The sequence below is a fragment of the Notamacropus eugenii genome, chromosome 4, assembly GCF_028372415.1.
Source record: "Notamacropus eugenii isolate mMacEug1 chromosome 4, mMacEug1.pri_v2, whole genome shotgun sequence".
Taxonomy (NCBI): Eukaryota; Metazoa; Chordata; class Mammalia; order Diprotodontia; family Macropodidae; genus Notamacropus; species Notamacropus eugenii.
The window spans coordinates 462934771-462954875 of record NC_092875.1 but is presented as its reverse complement, the minus strand read 5'-3'; the positions used below and the strand labels follow the sequence as shown (position 1 = coordinate 462954875).

At 37.2% G+C, this 20105-nt stretch overlaps 1 protein-coding gene and 1 pseudogene across 1 annotated transcript in view; one reads left to right on the top strand and one right to left on the bottom strand.

Annotated features, from left to right (window-relative positions):
- Positions 1–20105, top strand: part of MSH3 (mutS homolog 3) — a 208352-nt gene that overhangs the window by 109261 nt on the left and 78986 nt on the right. Inside the window, 2 exon segments of the mRNA XM_072606261.1 lie at positions 10998–11185; positions 15288–15456. Of these exon segments, the coding sequence (XP_072462362.1) occupies positions 10998–11185; positions 15288–15456 (357 nt within the window).
- LOC140498787 (centrosomal protein of 70 kDa pseudogene) lies at positions 786–6249 on the bottom strand (annotated as a pseudogene).

Here is a 20105-nt window from a genome sequence, read left to right as displayed (position 1 = left end):
TCCCATCATGGGAAGAAAATTTAAAAAAATGTTTTTTATCTATGATCTCTAACCTTTTCCCTCCAATTTGAAACTACAACTGTTTCTGCTCACAGCAGATTTTCTAAATAGAATGTTTTGTCTTTGGCATGGCATACAAAGGGTTAAATTCAAGGAGCAGCTTGCCAATGACTGGGTTAGAAAAAAGAAAGATTTAGGCAGCATTACACCTCCACCTTCTCCTCACTTCTTTTTGAAACCCCTTTCCTTTTTTTTTCCTCCCCTAATTTTGGGGGGATATGGAATTGTTCATTTCCCAAACTTGCTAGAGAATGGATGTCATCAGTAAGTCCAATACTACTTGTCTTTGGCCAAAGATGTTAAGAGTTCTAAATTTCAAGTCTCAAAGAAAATCTTAAAGGCAGATACCCCAATGCCAGCACTTAACACATCATTGCCTTCTGTTTCCAAAACATAAGCAGCTTTCCTTAAATCTTGTAAGCCAGAAATTGCTGAAGAAAAGTTAGAAAACTCAGAGTTCAATTATTCAGTCCCCCAAATGATGCTGCATAATTCTGAGTGACAATTATTTGGTAAATAGGGATTAAAAATATCAAAGTTCAACTCTATAAAGAATGAAGATTAACCATGTCACCAGTATTCTCTCAGGGTGGGAAAGAGAGGTGAATTATGCAAGTAAATATCATCCTTGTCCAATCAATCATAAAGAAATTATATTACAGATAAAATTTATGTAGCAGAAAAAGGTTTTATTTTCTTCATTTTATAATTACCTTTAGTTTTCTTTACTTCAGGTATGAAGGATCCAAGTTGTTGACTTCTAAAATCTGAAGTAGATCCTGTATAGAAGCCTTAAGGCTGGGAAAAATATTTATTGATAATGCTCTGAATGTCCTGGGTACCCAATAGCTGTTGAACATGTTTGCCCATATCTTCATTAATTATTTTACACAGTTTCCAAACTATATTCACCAGGACACTTAGTGATGATGAATTATCTAGTTCTAGGATCTCAAAGATATTTCTCACAGCATTATTCATTTCTCTAAGCCTGATGTAAACTTCATCCATTTGAGGATGGATTCCAGACACAGATGTTACATCAAATAGCTTTTGGAAGTGATTAATGATTGCTTGTAAAGTTCCAGGGCATGGCATATCACACTTTTTCTTTATGTTCCACATCTTTCAAAATGGTATTGACAATAAATAGATCTTCCAGTTTAATGCCACCTTCACTCTTATCATATCACTTCATATTATGCCAGGGCAACAGCTCTTCAGATCGTTTTTCCAGGGATCTACACAAGTCCTTTAGAGATATTAATTGGTCTGGCCACATTTCTGATGTGGGGGGAAGATGCTCAAATCCACATTTTTTTTTCTTTTCTTTTTATTTTATTTTTCATTTTTAACACAGTTCATATCACATAAAACAATTTCAACTTTTGGCCAGGTGATACTTCTTTTTAAAGCATTTACAATATAGACCACAAAAGAATTTTTTTTTAAACATTAACCATCTGAGACACAAATATTTGTGTATGTTAACTTCACAAGCCCTTGACCTTATTGTCTCCACACTATTACTAAGAATTAAAGGACCCTAACTTATTGTTGTTGGTCTAAAGTCCTAAACCTAATAGCTTAATTTTAGACTTAGCCTCAGATGTTTCCCTAACAACAACCTATAATTTAATAGATCTGGTATTATACTTACAAACCTTTTGACTATAGGAAATTGCCACTAAGAATAGGGACATTGCAGGGAACCAATATCTTCCCAACTTCATGTCAATTCCAGGTAGGAGTAGATTGTCAGCTTGCATTCATTCAGGCTTAAAGTCTGCCAGGTGTCAGTGGGAAATTGAGTCAGGAGAATCCTACCTCAGCCCAGACTGAACAGCCACTATCCCACTCTTCCCATGAGATCACCTTTTTCAGTTCATACCAGCATCTCACAGGCTTACTGACATCATGGATTGCAGGCTCAGACCGCCTTTCTTGCTTTTCATACCTGGAGTTAGACTCAGAAGAACAGTCACTTAGTAGTCCCATAGCATCTTAAGATAGCAAGTTCCAATAACCAGGTTTCAAATATGACTATAATTTTACTTTGGCTAAGGAACATCTTTTGAGGCAAGTCTTAAGTGGCTTACATGCCTTTCTATACATGTTCTAGTTCCTGATTAAATAGCAATCACAAGATCAAATTTACCATTAAAACCTTAACTTTTCCATCAATGCCAAATTTTACCTGAGGTTATCTGCCTCTAGGAAATTTAGACTAATATTCTTTTCCCCCAAGTAAAGATGTCTTTGATTTATTCTCAGTAATTAATTCAGTCAATTGTTTTAATACTAATTGCTTTTACCTCACTTTGTAACGTGTCCAATTTTTCTCCCCATTTCTCCCCTCCTAGCGCTTCCTAATACCTTGCATTCTGATTACTCCTTCCCTCAATGTACCTTCCCTTCTATCACACCCCACCCTTCCCTTATTCCCATCTTCTCTCTTTTCTTGTAAGGCAAGATAAATTTCTATACCCCATTACCTGTATTTCTTATTTCCTGGTTATATGTAGTAAAAATTCTCAGCATTCCTTACTAATACTTTGAATTCCAACTTCTCTCCCTTCCTCCCTCCCTACCCATCCCCACTGAGAAGGCAAGCAATTCAGTACAGAATAAATATGTGTTGTTTTGCAAAAAACTTCCAAAATAATCATGTTGTATAATACTAACTATATTGCCCTCTATCCTACTCTATCCCCCCTTATTTTTTTATTCCCCCATTTGACCTTGTCCCTTCCCAAAAGTGTTTAATTGCTCCCTTCTCTCATTTGCCCTCCCTTCTATCATTCCCCTCACCCCACTTGTCACCTCCTTCCCTACTTTCCTGTAGTGTAAGATAGATTTTCATATCAAATTTAGTGAGCAGGTTATTCCCTCCTTCAGCTATATGTGGAGAGAGTAGCTTCACTTTCCCCCTCTCCCCTTCTCCCTTTTCTCCTCCATTGAACAAGATTTTGCTTATCTCTTTTATGAGTGATAGTCTGCCCCATTCCATTTCTCCCTTTCTCCTCCCAATATTTTCCTCCCTCATCCCTTAATTTTTATTTATTTATTTTTTGTATGTGTGGATATCATCTCTTCTGATTCAACACAACCTGTGCTCTCTGTCTGTATATGTGTATGAGTGTGTGTGTGTGTGTGTGTGTGTGTGTGTATGTATGTACAGTCCCTCCACCTACCCAAATACTGAGAAAAGATTCAAGTGTTATAAATATTTTCCTTCCATGTAGGAATGTAGACAGTTCAGCTTTAGAAAGTCTTTTATGATTTCTATTTTCTGTTTACCTTTTCATGCTTCTCTTGATTCTTGTGTTTGAAAGTCAAATTTTCTATACAGTTCTGGTCTTTTCATCAATATGAAGGCTTCAGAGTCCTCTATATCATTGAATAAACATTTATTCCCTTGAAGTATTATACTCAGTTTTGCTGGGTAGGTGATTCTTGGTTTTAATCTCAGTTCTTTTGACTTCTGGAGTATCCTATTCCAAGCCCTTCGATCCCTTAATGTTGAAGCTGCCAGATCCTGTGTTATCCTGATTGCATTTCCACAATACTTGGATTGTTTCTTTCTAGCTGCTTGCAGTATTTTCTCCTTGATCTGGGAACTCTGGAATTTGGCCACACTCTTTCTAGGAGTTTCTCTCTTAGAGTCTCTTTCAGGAGGTGATCAGTGGATTCTTTCAATATTTATTTTGCCCTCTGGTTTTAGAATATCAGGGCAGTTTTCCTTGATAATTTCATGAAAGATAATGTCTAGTCTCTTTTTTTGATCATGGCTTTCAGGTAGTCCTATAATTTTTAAGTTGTTTCTCCTGGATCTATTTTCCAGGTCAGTTGTTTTTCCAATGAGATGTTTCACTTTATCTTCTATTTTTTCAAACTTTTGGTTTTGTTTTTTAACTGCTTGGTTTATCTCATAGTCATTCATTTCCCTGAACTCAATTCTCTCTTTCAACAAACCATTTTGTTCAGTGAGCTTTTGAACCTTCTCCTCCATTTGGCTAATTCTGCTTTTTAAAGCCTCCTCCTCCTCATTGGCTTTTTGGACCTCTTTTTCCAATTGAGTTAGCCTCTTTTTAAAGGTGTTATTTTCCTCAGCATTTTTTTGGTTCTCCTTTAGCAAGCTGCTAATTTGCTTTTTAAGCTCTTCTATTGCTTGAGCTCAGTTTAAGTTCTCTTTGGAGTCCCTGGAGGCAGAGGCCTTGACTTCCTCTGACAGTACGCCTTGTTCTTCCTCATCTGAAAGGATGAGAGGAGACACCTATTCACCAAGAAAGTAACCTTCTGTGGTTTTATTTTTTTCCCCTTTTTTGGGTATTTTCCCTGCCAGTTACTTGACTTCTGAGTTTCCTCTCCACAACCACCTTGCCTCCAGTTCCACCAAGCCAGCACTGGAGGGCTGAGATTCAGATGAGGTGCTGCAGTCCCCCAGAGGCTTTAGGCAGGGGCAGGGCCATTATTCAGTGTGAGATTAAGATCAGCTGCTCAGGTTCAGGGCAGGGCAGCCACCCAGGGTTCAGTTCCCTCAGGGGCTTTACAATGAGGCCTTCAATAATGGATGGGGACCGCTGCCTGCCTTAGGAGTCCCTGTCTGCTGTTGCTTCCACTGCTGCCACCTGAGGAGGTTTGAGTTATAGGGACACCCTGCTCCCTTCTCGGCCAGCTGAAAAAACCCTCTCACTGACCTTTAGCACTTGTGGGTTGAGGGATCTGCACTGCTGCTGGAGATTCTGTCCCTGAAGCCTGCTCGGTCCTGTTCCTCCCAGTGCCATGTGGCCAAGGCTGGGCTGGGCTCTGATCCCTGTCCGGTGTGACAGACCTTTCCCGTTGTTCTTTCAGATCACTCTGGGCTAGAAATCTCCTCCACTCCATTATTCTGTGGCTTCTGCTGCTCTCGAATTTGTTGAGAGTCCTTTTTTACAGGTATTTTATAGGCTGTGGGAGAAGAGCTAGTGTATGTGTGTCTTTCTACTCTGCCGTCTTGGCCCCACCCTCAAATCTACATTCTTGACTGTTAGTTTTATTTATTATTATTTAACTCTGGAAGGGCCCCTTTCTCTATATTGCTATTGGAACTCTTGGATTATTTATAACTGAGTCAACGCTGGTTAAGATCTGGAAGTATTTCTGTTCAAACGGGACCTGGCACTGGCTTTGTTTTGCTAGTCTCAGAATCTCTGTTGTCTAAGCTCTCGAATTTGTCTTACCTGAGAAGTTCCTGTAATTTTGTGTCTTTCTTAAGTGTTTTCTTCAGTTTCTTTACCTGTTGTTTATAAAGTCTTAAATCATGTGATGAGGGCCTGCTTTCTAAATCTTTGCAGAGATTCTGGTTTTGACATGAAAATTTATAATTCTTGGCTTTAATGTTTCTCAGTTGATTGTGGAATGACATGAGAAGGTTTTTATAATTTGGTGTACCATCCAGATCTATGGAGTCCCTTTTTCTTTCTTCTTTAATAGTACCTTAATTCCTTTTGAGTTTTTCTAATTGTGGATTCATAATAATCAGTCAGGATAAGTAACTGTTTATCCACGACAGTCTGAGTTGCTTGTTTGCAAAGCCAGTTAAAAACTCTTTTCTGAGAGGACACATGAAGTTCTTCTTTCTGGAATTTTTGCTCCACCCATTTTTGTTCCCACTGATGGTATTTTCCCTCTGCAGCTTTTTGATCTTTTTGAAATTCTTTCACTTGATTCTGTTGCTGGGAAACCATAACTGCAGGTTCTTCTTCAAGTTCAGTGATTTTGGATTTGACACGATCCGTGATTTGTTCCAAGCGCTTAGCTCGTTTTTCTTCCCAAGCTCTTGGTTTACTTTGATGAGCTAATCGATCACATTCTGATGCCTTGCATTGTCACCCACCAACCTTTCTAAAGTTTCTCTAACCCTCTGTGATGATGCCTAGGTTTCTTCTGTGTGTCCTTTTGACAAAAAACACTGGTTTTAAGCCATTCTTCATGAACAGTGCATTTATGCTTTCCCATTCTGCTTCTTCTTACTGACTTCCTGTCATAAGTATATCTAATAATGCAGTTGATGTAGGGAATGTCAGTGGAATGACCAACTCTGTGTGATCAGATGAAGTAGGCAAAAAGAGAATCTTGATTGACCTGACTGGAAGTCCTATTCCAATTGAATAATTCATTGACATCGTGGTTCAGATTTGGTGCCATTTTCCGTTCAGCCAAATGGAGCAGAATTATCAGTGAAGAACTCCAATGGGCCTCAGTCTTGGCAGTCTTTGCAACTTCTGCTTGGTAATTAAAAATTGCTGTTTAATGGAGAGGATTCTAGGAAAATGGTGGAGTAGGTCAGAAAAGCCGAAGCTCTCCAGATTTTCCCCACAAACAAGATAATATAGTACCTCAGAGCAAACATAGAGTGGTAAAAGTAAATAAGAGTACAGGTAGAGCAGTGGTCCTCCTGGGACAATCAGAGAAGATCTGAAGAAAAATCCCAGGAGGAGGTTTGCTTCCTGTGAAGAGTAAACACTTCCAGGTTAGTTCCTTTTAAACAAATGAGTGAGCCCTTGGGTAAGATGGATTGGGAAGTAACTTTGGTCTCAGCCACAGGAATTTTTACCCCTGGATGGTGAGAGGAGTTGGGCATCTAAGCTGGGGAGGATTGAGGGAACATCTGCTGACAAAGAATGGCAGACTCAGTTGTGCTGCGAGGTGAGACTCTGGACAAGAAGGAACCAGCACATACCCTGTAAGTACAGAAGCAGTGGGGCAAGGATGCTGCAGACTGTGGACACTTATTGGGGGGTTGAAAGAAGCAGAAGGGAGAACTGAAAGATCTGGGGCCAGAGACACCATCTCCTATACTCCAAGGGTAGAGGTGATTATAAAAAATAAGCTGCCACAAAAAAACTAATGAACAGGCAAAGGAGAGGCAAGTTACTGTGGGAATAGAGGAGACTGGGGTACATTGTCAGAGGAGGATACTGAAGCAAAGAAACCCTCTTCTGCCTCAAAGAGTAATGGTCCCCTGCCCAAAAGGAATTCATAGAAGAGCTTTATAAATCAACTTTATAAATCAACTGAGACCGAGGAAAAACAACAAGAAAAAAAAATCCAAGAAAAACAAGAAGATTATGAAAAGAAAGTCAACCAAGTAGAAAAGGAGATCCAGAATCTTAAGGAAGAAAATGACTCTTTGAAAATCAGAATTGGGCAAGGGGAAGCCAGCAAAATCTTAAGAGACCAAGAAATAATAAAACAGAATATAAAGAGTGACAAAATAGAAGAGAATGAATGTGAAACATCTCATAAGAAAAACAACTGATCTGGAAAACAGATCAAGAAGAGAAAATATAATAATAATTGGACTACCTGAAAGCTGTGATCAAACAAAAGAATCTTACTACAATAATATAAGAAATAATAAAAGAAAATTATTCTGAAAAATTAGAAGAAGAGGGGAAAGTAGAAATAGAAAAAAAAATCTACTGATCACCACCTGAAAGAGATTCTGCAAGGAAAACCCATTGGAATATCATCATCAAATTCCAAAACCTCCAGCTCAATGATAAAATATTATCAGCAACAAGAAAAAAGCAATTTAAATATGGCAGCATCGCAATCAGAATCACACAAGACCTGGCAGTTGCAACACTAAAAAACCACAAGTCTTGGAGCACTACGTCTCAAAGAGCAAAAGAACTGGGGTTCCAGCAGAAAATATCATACCAAGCAAAGCCAAGTATAATTCTGAATAAAAAAATCCATATTTAATGAATTGTCAAACTTTCAGGATGTTGTTAAAAAAAAACAATCTGAACTTAATGGAAGATTTGACATAGAAGAGCCAATAGAAATATAAGGCACAAGCAAAAGACTTAATTATAAGGGACTCAATAAGGACAGGCTGTTCACCTTCTTTATAAGGAAGTGTAAAACCTGTATCTAAGATTGTTCTTAGTGATTGGGAAGTGCATAAAAAAGACTGTGGTAGACTTGAGTATGATAAGATTTTTAAAAGAAAACTATTTAGGAATAGTTAAAATGAGTAATTACATATAATATAATTACATGTGATGTAATAAATATAATATCAAAGTAATCCTACATAATTGAGCTGTGAGAGGAAGAACCAACACAGAGGAATTAGATGGAGGAGGAAGGCTGGTAGTTCTGGAAACCTACTTTCATTGAGAATGGTTTCAAGAGAGGGCAATAAATATATATCTAAAAGAGTATGAAAGTCTTCTAAATTCAGAAAGATATAAACACTAAGGGGGAGAGGATAAGGGAGGGATCTTTAGAGAGGAAAGTGAGGGAATAGGTTAAAAAGAGCTATAGAAGGAAGTTTAGATGAATAGGAATGGAAGGATAAGGAAGGATCCTGGAGGGAGAGTGGGTTAAGTAATACGAGGACAGGGTAGTGGGTAGAAGTAGAGGAGTTAGGAGGAATGGGAAATAAGAGGTACACACAAACATAAAATAAAGATGAGGAGCAGAATTTGTTAGGGTTCAAAAAGGAGCAGAGTGGTAATTATGATCTCAGACAAAGTTAGGGCTAAAATAGATTTAATCAAAAGAGAACACTGGGAAACTGTACTTTTTGTTGGGCATGTTCACCAGTGTTGTTTTGGACTATTTAAAATAACTAGACAGTGTAAGGTGGGAATGTTGCTATGCTGCAGGAAATGATGAGTTGCTGGACTTGGAAAGATATGGAAAGACTTAGATTTATGAAGGAAGAAGTTATCTACCAATGAAGAAACAGGTGATAAACAAATATAGTGTGGTCTTTTACAGATCCATATGCCTACATATATGTCTATATATGGGTATAATTATAGATATATAAGTATTTGTATGTGTAAATAAGTGTGTGTGTATATATGTGGGTATATGTATGTATATATATATTTTTGTGTGTATATGTCTATGTGTGTATTGTGTGTCTGTATATATCTGTATCTGTATCTAAACATGTCCATGCCTAATTGTAGCCTTCTTGGCGGGGTGGGGAGTTAAAAAAAAAAAAGTAAAAAATGATAATGAACAAGAAAAAACTTACAAGGAAGCAAAGAAAAGATGAACAGCTCAAGACACCATGTGTAGTATTTATTATGTAGGCTATCTTCAAATTGAAATTTATTGCTATATATTTTGAATTCTCTCTTACATTCTGCTGTGCACAACAATACTTTTTTCTTTTGTATTGAAGTTTATAATGTTTCTTTTTCTTTTCTTATTGTTTGAGTTTTAGTATTTAAGTCTAAAAGTAAAAAACAAGAAAATAGAAAAAAATTCCTATTTAATGAATGACTGTCCTAAAAAACCTCTTTTATGATAAAGAAAGCCCACAGTACCACAGATGTCCACCCTCGATACTGACTGGTTCTTTCCCCATATCAGTTCTTAATGTCAGTCTTTGATTGTATGTTACAGCCTACTGACACCTCCTATTGTGTGTCTCTCTTTTGTGTCCTGTGTGATAGTCATGCATGATTCTCTGGAAATTGTTAGATTCATTGTCATATGGCCATACACTGGAAGTAACACTAGTGGTGTGGTGGAGTTTTGGGTCAAGAATCTGTAAAGCAAACTTGACACAGGTTGAGTTAACTTCTCACTCAGATGATATAACTTGAAGCGCACTATAGGCCTGCCTCCTTTTAGGTCAAAACCAACTTTAGTACTGCTCATAAAGAAAAATAAAATTATTTTATACATTCTTTTTTCCTACAAATTCTGCTACATTGTCTGTGTCTGTCTGCTTTTGTGTGTGAATATACACTATGCTAATTTATACAGTGTGACAGAAAAGGAAGGAAACTTGGTTTCCCCAACTGGATAGTAGTTTTAAAATTTTATTTTATTCAGAACTTAATAGATACCAAATAAAATGAGTATTTTTAAAAAATAAAATAGCATAGAAAAAGAGAATGTTGCAAGAGACTGATTTTATTATATATGACTTGCTTTTCTTTGGCATTTAATAAGTTTAAATTGTAACTTTGAAAGTTATCCTGCTTTTTTGTGTTGCTTCTGCAAAAGGCCAATTTTGGACAGTTGCTTAATTTCGGGGCCACAACATTTAGACACACCTTGTAGCTTATAGCCAAGAGATATTCAAAATAATGGGCCCCAGATTTCCAGTTGCTCATTTATCTTTCCTAGCTCTGACCCAGCCCGAAGCAAATTTGTGAAACTCTTTGCAAACTCTTTATATTAGAGAGAGCTGTGAGCTATCTTTGTTGAAGAAAAAAAAAGTAACAATTTCTGAAAACAAGATAAATAGAATTTATTATATAACAAAAATAGATACAAACAGATTTAAAGTTGCAAAATTAGCTTGTCTTTCTATCTTCCTTGGGTCTTGATCTTTAAAGTCATTTTCCAAGTCTGGAAGATCTAATAAATAAATATATTAATGTTCAGAAGACTTGTCCTTTCCTTATTTTCTTGAATAGTAGTGTGATTATAAGTAGGAACTGTAGTATTTCATATATAGTAACTAATGGTAAAAATCTGGTGAATTACTAAAAAGGGCAATTCAAAAACAGGTTGTCAGTGAATGCACGTCATGCTAGGAAAAACAAAATAAGAGTGTAGGAGAATGCAGGAAGGTAAAATTCAAAGAAATTAAAGTTGTATTCAGCATATTGTTTGAATTTATTTTCCCTCTCCTGACATTTCTAATGTGTTTTTGAAATGCATTTTGAAAAATGAAAAACATCCTGGGTTTAAAATCACTAAATTTACCTCCTTAAGACATTCCTTGTCTAGATATTTACTACATAAGCATTTGCTGGCAATTCTTTATTTTGATTGTTGAAATTTCTTATCTGGCAAGATACCCTGAGCAGAAAGGTAATCTTAAATATGCCCAACTTTAAAGTGATTAATCATTAAAATTCATTTTAAGGTATTTTACATTCTTTAGGTTAAAACTGTTTCCATTTTAGTGTTCCACCCAAGAGTTCTTCTTGATTGTGAAAGCCTTGTGTCACCTGAAGATAGAAATTCAAGCATTAATTCCTACTATCAATTCCCAAGTTAAATCAGATTTGCTCAAGCAGTTCCTTCTGGAAATTCCCGAGTATCTCAACCCAGTGGAGCATTATTTCAATATACTCAATGAACAAGCTGCCAAGTAAGTGTCAGACCATTCATTATTTCTTTTAATGTAATGGAATATAATACCCCTAAGAAATAGTTAGTGGCAAGAATTTGAAGAAGCAAGAGAAGACATAAACTGCTGTAAAGTAAAGTAGACAGAACCAGGAAAACAGTATGTATAGTTCAGTTATTCAGTCAACAAGCATTTATTAATTCATTAAATGCTAGGGTACAAAAAAATGGCAAAAATAGTTCCTGCCCTCAAGAAGCATTTGTTTTAATGTAGGAGACATGTTAAGAACTTGGCATATGTAATATATGTATTTATATACACACACAGAGTAGATGGAAGGTATGCTGAGAGGGGAAACCAGTAGTAGTTGTTTGGACTTGAAAGAGTCTGTTAAAGATGTACCAGTAAGAGCAGTCCAGGAGTGGGAGATAGCCAATACAAAGATTCAGAGACCAGAGATGATGTATGGTTTGCAGGGAACTGCAAATAGGTGAGTATACCAGTTGAATCATAAGAGTTTGTGGAGGGGAATAATGTGTAAGAAGACAGGGAAGATAGGAAAGGGTTAGGTTATAATGAACATTTAGCACCAAACAGAAGACTTTTTATTTGATCTGGAAATAATAGGGAGTCACTAAAGGTCACTGAGCAGAGGAGTAAGTGATACAGTAAGACTTTTGCTTTAGAAAATCACGTTGGCAGCAATGTGAAGGATGGGTTGCAGTAGGAAAAGATCTGAGGCAGGGCAACCGGTTGGAAAACTATTCCCATAATCCAGGGTAGGAAGTGATAAGAGTCTGAACTAAAATTGTGAACTAAAATTATATGATTGGAGAGACATATTAGAGAGTTGCAAAGGTAGAAATGACAATATTTGGCAATCAGTTAGAAGCTTAGGGATTGTGAAGTGAGAGGTCAAGGGCGATATTGAGGTTGCCAACCTAAGTGAGTGGGAGGATGGTGGTGACTTTGGTAGTAATAAAGAAATTCAGAAGAGGGGGGTTTATGCAAGAGTATTATGAGTTGTGTTTTGGACATGTTGAGTTTGAGATGCAAAACTCATATAATTCGGTTCAGGATGACCAAAGGCAGTTAGTGATGTGTGACTTTAGATCATGAGAGACACTAGGTCTTTATATATTTATCTGGGAATCAACTATATAGAGGTGATAATTGGACCAGTGGAGCAGATGATATCTCCAGGTCAAAGAGTATAGAGCAAAAGAGAAGGCCCAGGACTGAGGTTTGGTGAAAACTCATGATTACTGACTGTGCCAAGGGGCTAAGAAGCAGCAAAGGAAACTGAGGAGTGATTGAAATGATGTAAGAAGAACCAGGAAAAAGCTTTGTCATGAGAACTGAGAATGGAGACTAGGAGGAAAATCTGGACTAGGAATTCTAGGAGAAGGTGGTCAATTGTGTCAAATGCTGCAGAGAGCTCAAGAAGGGTAAGAATTGAGAAATGTCCTTTAGATTTGTGAGTTAAATGATTATTGGTAACTTTGGCAAGGGTCAGTTGAACAGTGAAGTTAGATTCATGTTTTGCAGAAAGTTTAGAAGGGAATATGAGAAGTGGAGGCTTTGAGTGTGCAATTTGCCATGAAGGGAGAGATAAAGGATGATAGCTGGTGATTATGGTAGAAATGAAAGTCTTTTAAACATAGGCATATTTGTAGGCAGCAGGAAAGGAATCAATGGGTAACAAGAGATTGAAGATGAGAGTAGGGTAGTGATGGTGATTTGCTTGGAGAAGACAGGGAGGGGAAAAGATCAAAGGTGCATCTAGGGTAAGAAAAACCATCTCTTCAAGAATGGAGCAAAGGAGGGATACGAATAGAGAAGGGGCCAAGGTCTCAGCTGAGTTACTGGTTGGGGGTGCTGGGGGAGGCTTCATAATCTGTTGTGTAGAGTGGAATAGCAAGTTAGTTAGGGAGGAATAGAAGGTTTGCTTTATTGCAGTGAGGGCCTGGTTAAGATATGCTGGTATGGATGATTTCCTCTAGCCCCATTCATCACCAACTGAGAAGTCAAGGAAGCAGATAATGGGAATGATCCAAGGTCAGGAACTGGTAAGTCATGATTTGTGCTGAGATAAGGGGCTAATGTATTTAAGAGTGGCAGGTATTGTAGAACTGAGGCATTTCACTTCGGATTTGAAGGTAGGAAAGGAGTAAGAGAGTATAGTCATTTCAGTGGTGAGGCTTGGGAAGAAACAAAGGTGAAGCGAGTGGTGAGGAAAAAGAACATAGTTAAGGAACCATAAGACTGAGAAAAATGGAATTATAAACTATTGTGATCAGACAGAAATTTCTTAATTCATCAACAAGGAAGTGGGATTCTTGTAGGTGGTGAGATCAAGAATATGAATGTCTCTGCATAGCTAAAGTAGAATGGAGGAGTGGGTTATAGGAATTGAGTAAATTGAGGTTCTGGGAGGTTAGGGAATTGAAGGAGTATCAGTATACAAGTTGAAGTCCCCTTATATGAGGGCAAGGAAGAAAGATTGTGAGCCGAACATTAAACCTAAGGAAGAAAGGAGAGTGGCTTGGGGTCAATAGATAATAGCTACCAGACTATGGATGATCAGTTTGAATAGAATGCATTTTAAAGAAAGAGAGGTGATAGAGAGCCTGGGAGTGGTAGTGGAGAACAAGGCATATTTGGGCTTCCCATGATGAGTCAGTGGGTATGAGAGAAAGTACACCCAGTACTGAAAAGGGTGGTAAGGAAGGTGGTTTCATTAGGAGGAAACTATGTCTCAGTGAGATTCAGAAGACTGGAGTAAGAAAGGGAAAAAAAAGTTTAACATGAAAGGAACATTGTTCATTATGGAATAGAAGTTTCAAGCAACGCAGTCAAACGGGTAGACAGATCTGGTGTAGAACGTTAGGTGGGGTTAGTGTTCAGGTAGATGGGCATGAAAGAGTATTGAATTGAAAATGGCAAATGAGAGGTTTTTACATTGCAGCAAGGGTTGAGAATCCTTCAGGATGGGGCAAGTGTAAAGGAATGGGAGTATGCTAACCATTGAAGAATAAGTATCAGTCAGATACTGATACTTAAGCAAAGTGCCAGTCACTAGAAAAGAAGATCCACTGAAGAAAACATGAGATTAGACAGTTCAAAGTCTTCCCTTGAGGTTCAGCCTCCTGGTAGGTAGTGATGTTATCCTCTGAGACCCCAAGCGGCCCATCTCACACAGGCAGGAGTAAATGCATGTGTGGAAACCCATTCAGGAAGCTTCAGGGACATCTGGTCACTATCATTACCTAGCATTCCGAGTGACTGGGTTTGTTGTGCTCCATCTTGTTTTTCTCTCCATTCCCTTTAGTATGCTATGTAATTGTAGTGACCATACTTGACCCTGAAGAAGATGTGAGGAAATAAACTTTACTCTTTTTTGGCAGAGATGAGAGACTCTGGGTGTAGAATCTGGTATATGTTGTCAGACTTGGTTGACGTATTGGTTATTTCTGTTGAACTTTTTTTCCTCATTAATTTTTTTTTGAAGCTTATTTGTTGGAACAAGTATACATTTGGAAATTAAAGTAATATAAAAACAAAAGGTGCTTCAAATTAAAAAAAAAAAGATGGTTAGGCATGCCATTTCATGTCTATTTTTAAGTCTGCCTTGGTAGAAGGGACATTTATATGCATTTGAAATGAGAAACCTGACCAGATCCTAAAGGATCTAAACTGAAGACTTAAATATATTTCTAGATGCAGCTGGAAGTAAAAATTTGACTGGTTGCTACTTCACTATTCCTTATTGCTAAAGGATCAGTAATAGGATTGAGAGCAGAAAGCAATCGACCCTATAGATTATACAGTCCATCCTCTTCATCAAATAGATGAGAAAATTCAGTTACAAAAAAGTTAAATGACTTGTTCAGAGTTACACAGGTAGTAAGTACCATAGAGATCATTTTTGCCACTTTCTTACTTTATAGCTTAGCTGAGAATAAGAAAGGCCACATGACTCCTCTGAGATCATATTGTTAATTGTGGACAGAGATGGGTCTAAAATCTCTAATGTAAATTTCAGCCTAGTACAATTCTACTACATTCTGCCCACTCACAAGACAGATTCTTCATGAACACAAACATACTTTTTGTTTTTCAGAATTGGAGATAAAACTGAGTTGTTCAAGGAACTCACAGATTTCCCTTCAATAAGTAAGAGGAAAGAGGAAATACAAATGGTTACCACCAAAATTGATCTACATTTGCAAGAAATACGAAGAGTACTAAAAAATCCTTCTGCACATTACAAAACAGTATTGGGACAGGAGGTAATATGAATCTGTACTTTACTAAATTTTATTTTCATGAAAGCTGTTCGCCAACTAAAATTAAAATTTGTTGGGAGAGAAATAATCTTGTTATTACATTATCTTGAGCTTCTTTTGCTATGTTATAGTTTTGAAAAGAACAGTTCTGATGCCACTACCTTTTTTGTACAGCTGATCAGAAAATCTGGCTGCTGAAAATAATGCTGTGTTCTGTTTTGATTTGTTTTTACGGAATGGACCTTCTTCTTAAGGAACTGATATATATTTCATAGATTCCTAAAATGTAGAGCTGAAAGGGCCCTTTTAAGATTATCTAGCCCAACCTCCTTACTTTACAGATTTGGGGATAAATCACAGGAATTTAGAATTTCCCTTTTTATTGGGTCATATTTTTATAATACCATAAAATGGTTTATGGTATATCCCAGGAGTGAGGAACTTACAGCCTCGAGGCCACATGTGGCCCTTTAGATCCTCAAGTGTGACCCTTTGACTGAATCTAAACTTCACAGAACAAATCCCCTTAATAAAAGGATTTGCTTTGTAAAACTTGGACTCAGTCAAAGAGCCACAGGTTCCCCATCCCTGGTATACCTTGTTTTGTTTTGAAGGGGATTTGAAGTGTACTTTAGGGGGCTCAAAGTCACAGAAACAGTCTGCATCACTGTGGTGTGTATTTAGATGTCATTTTGTCTTTATTATCTGGCCCTATCTTAACAGCTGTTTCCTGTGAATGCTTGCAAAATTATGGTAAATTTATAAAATTGTGAAATTTTAAAAATAACTATATAACCTTGTTCTGGTTTATCAGTATTATTCATTAAGCACTTGTTCATAGAATCTTCCTGCTACATTGGAACGGGGTAGGGATTTGAAGACAAAGAAGCTAGGTTCAGATCTTCACTTGGCTTCTTTTTTTGTTTTTCTGGGCCCATAATATCCTTCCCTGCAGAAGAAAGAGGATGGACTAGATGCTCTCTAAATCTAAGGCTCTGAATGGAAAGACTGTTGATTGTGTGGAAATACTCCAGTACTTTAATCAATATAAGGTGGATGTTTGAGAGTGTCCATGGTAACCCATGTAGTGAACCCATATAGAAACTTTTATGAAAATTAACATAAATCATGCTTAGGACTAGGAGGAATTTTTATAATCAGTGTTTATCAACTCATTTTCTTATTGTATTGGGATATTTCAGTAAATTTGATTGTAATATTAGAGAGACTTGGATTAATTTGTTTTAATAATAATTATAGCTGGCATTTGTATAGTACTTTAAGGTTTGCAAAGCACTTTACAAATATTGTCTCAGTTTATCTTCCCAACAGCTCTGGGGGGAGGCGCTGTTATCATTCCCTCTTTGTAGCTGAGGAACTGAAACACTAAAGGCTTAAGTGACTTGCCTGGGTTCTTACAGCTAGACCTATGACTGGATTGGAGTTCAGGTCTTCCTGACTCTGGGCCCAGCACTTAATCCTCTGTGCGACCTACCTGCATGTATTAATGGAATTAAAATCTGAAAGGTTTTTTCATTCAGGACAAATGCTTCGAGTGCGAATGACTCTTTAGATTTCACATGCCATATCCTAATGTATAACCTCCCATCCATGTGAATCTTTTTTGAAGTGTACATATTCAGTGTGTTTTGTGATCTCATGCACTTCTTTGAATGCTTAGAATACTGCATGATGACAGCAAATGTCATCAAAAACTCATTCACACAACATTCTTGAAAAAGGTAGAAATTTTTTTTGGGGGGTCCATTTTACACATAATGAAATTTAATGAAATGACTGCCTTGTGTAGGGTTCCACACTGACTCACTAGCAGCTTTGCTACGTAAGGTCAGGTGCATCTGTGTATACTATATAGCCTGGAAAATACTAACATTCCATATTCTGATTTGAAGATTAAAGAGAACAAGAAATAAACCTACTTTTAGAGGAAGTGATGCAACCTTTTGGCCTGTCCAGGGTCCATAAGCCATGATGTTTTTCCATCTCTTATATTTAGTAAAAATTTGAAGATTCCGAATGGAGACTTTGCAAAATGCAACCTTGTGATTGAGTAATGAAGCTGGTGAATTTGGTTTTTTAAAATAATTAATTTATTTTTAGTTTTTTAACATTCACTTCCATAAGATTTTGAATTTTGAATTTTCTCCTCCACCCTTTTCTATATCCTCCCCAAGACAGCATGCAGTCTAATATAGGCTCTACCCTTATACATTCATATTAAATATATTTTTACATTAGTCATGATATAAAAAACAGTTAGAACTAATGGGCAGAATCACAAGAAAGAAGAGAAAAAGCAAAGCAACTAAAGAAAAGGAGAGCAAATAGTCTGTTTCCATCTGCATTCAGACCCCAAAGTTCTTTGTCTGGACGTTGATGGTATTTGTCATCGTTAGACTTTTGGAGTTGTCTTAGATCCTTGCATCGCTGAAAAGAGCTAAGTCTATCAAAGTCAGTCATCACATAGTGTGGCTGTTACTGTTTACAGTGTTCTCCTGGTTCTGCTCACTTCACTCTGCATCAGTTCATATAAGTCTTTCCAGGTTTTTCTGAAGTCCTCCTGCTCATCATTTCACATAGGGCAGTAGTATTCCATTATATTCATGTACCACAACTTGTTCAGCCATGCCCCAATCGATGAAGATTCACTTTCCTATTCTTTGCCACCACAAAAAGAGCTGCTATAAATATTTTTGTACGCGTGAGTCCTTTTCCCATTTGTATGATCTCTTTGGGATACAGACCTAGAAGTGGTATTGCTAGTTTAAAGAGTACACACAATTTTACAGCCCTTTGGGCATAGTTCCAAATTGCTCTCCAGAATGGTTGGATCAATTCACAACTCCACCAACAGCGCATTGGTGTTCCAATTTTCCCACATCTTCTCCAACATTTACCATTTTCTTATCAAACTGGATAATTTGTAACAATAGATTTTTACAATTTAAAAACATCACTTTAAAGCTAATCCTGAAACTTTCTCATGTTTCTTTTTTGGGAAGGAAGAGACCAAGGAAAATAGAGTGTAATATTATGTAATTGTTATATTGATTTCTTTTCTGCTTTCTTTTCCCAGAATAAATATGCAACATAAGTGATCATTTAAAAATTTCAAGTGTTTAATAAGTGACAGTCTTCAAGGAAAATTTGCATGAATCTTGTGTTCTTTTATGCTTAAACCATCATTTTTATTGCCAGTTTCTCTAAGGGTTAAAAATTAATATCTTAACATTTAGATTTACTTTCCTCCATTTTCAAAAGAGCATTGTTACCAAAATTAAACTAACTATACATATAATTGATAGAGAAATATTGATAAATTCAAAAAAATGGCAGGAAAAAATCTATAAATCACAGTGGACAAAAATAAATTGTTTCCAAGTTAGCATTTTAGCATTTCCATTTTAAAAGCTTATGTAACCCTGAGATCAGGTAGTAGGATTATATGACTTATGTTGGACAAGGTCATCTTCATCTCTTACTCAGCACTCTTATAAGTTAGTGTACTATAGCACTGAGCATTGAAGCCAAAGGGAGACAGGAAGAAACTAGAAAAGATTCAGAAAAGGAAACAAAAAGTGTTTTAAAGGACTGATAACTAAGATAGATGAAGAAAAGTTTTTAGTATTATAGGATTTTTCACCTTGGAGAAGAGTAGGCAATTTGATCAAGATTCTTAAGAAGACAATAGGTGTTCTTTTTTCACTAGGTGAGATAGATAATGCAGCCTAAAGGATTCAGATAAGACAAAAAAAAATTGCCTAGTAATTACTGTTGAGCAAGTTACCAAAAGTTGTTACCAAAAACTCTCCTTCTCTCGGCCAAAGAACAAGACCCTTTCTAAAGGGTCACCAAGGAGGAGTTGTACAGAGGAATGGATTAATATATTTGAAGATCTCTTCTGGCTCTGAGATTTAATGATTTCTGTGCTATATACTGCAGTGAGTGAATATGTTAATTTGAGGCTGATACCAATATGTCTGTGCCCATTTACTATCAGAACCAGCAGTTGTTTGGGTTGGAGGACAACTTTTTAGATATCACTGTACCTAGGACCAGCTAAGTGTTGATGCAGTGGAAGGAGCAGCAGGCCTGGAGTCGGGAAGACCTGAGTTCCAGTCCAGACTCAGCCACAACCTGTGTGACTCTGGGCAAGTCACTTGCCCTCATTTGCCTCATCTCTAACATGAGCTGGGGAAAGAAATGGTAAACCACTCCAGTATCTTTGCCAGAAAAGCTCCCAGTGAGGTCCCAAAGAGTCAGGCATGACTGAAATGACCAAACAACAATGCCTTCAAGGTGATGTTCCCATGACTTTGTGGTTCCTGTAATGTGGCTGCATTCCCAGAGGCAGTGCTCCATCTCCTCATAGCCTCCTCTTATCCACCGCAGATATTTGGTGGCAGGTTTACACACCTCCCAGGGTCAGGTGCTCTTACCCATGCTCCTTTTACTTCTTTACACATGTGGAAAGGATGAGAAAAAGACCAGATGTGGATGGAGTGTATGTCACAGGCACTGCTGTCTCAGGGACTAAGAACGACTTTCCGGAATGCCCCATTAGTTAGTGTTTTACCCAGGACTAGTTACAATTTAAGTTCAGTCATATACAATAATTAGCTTTTTAGATA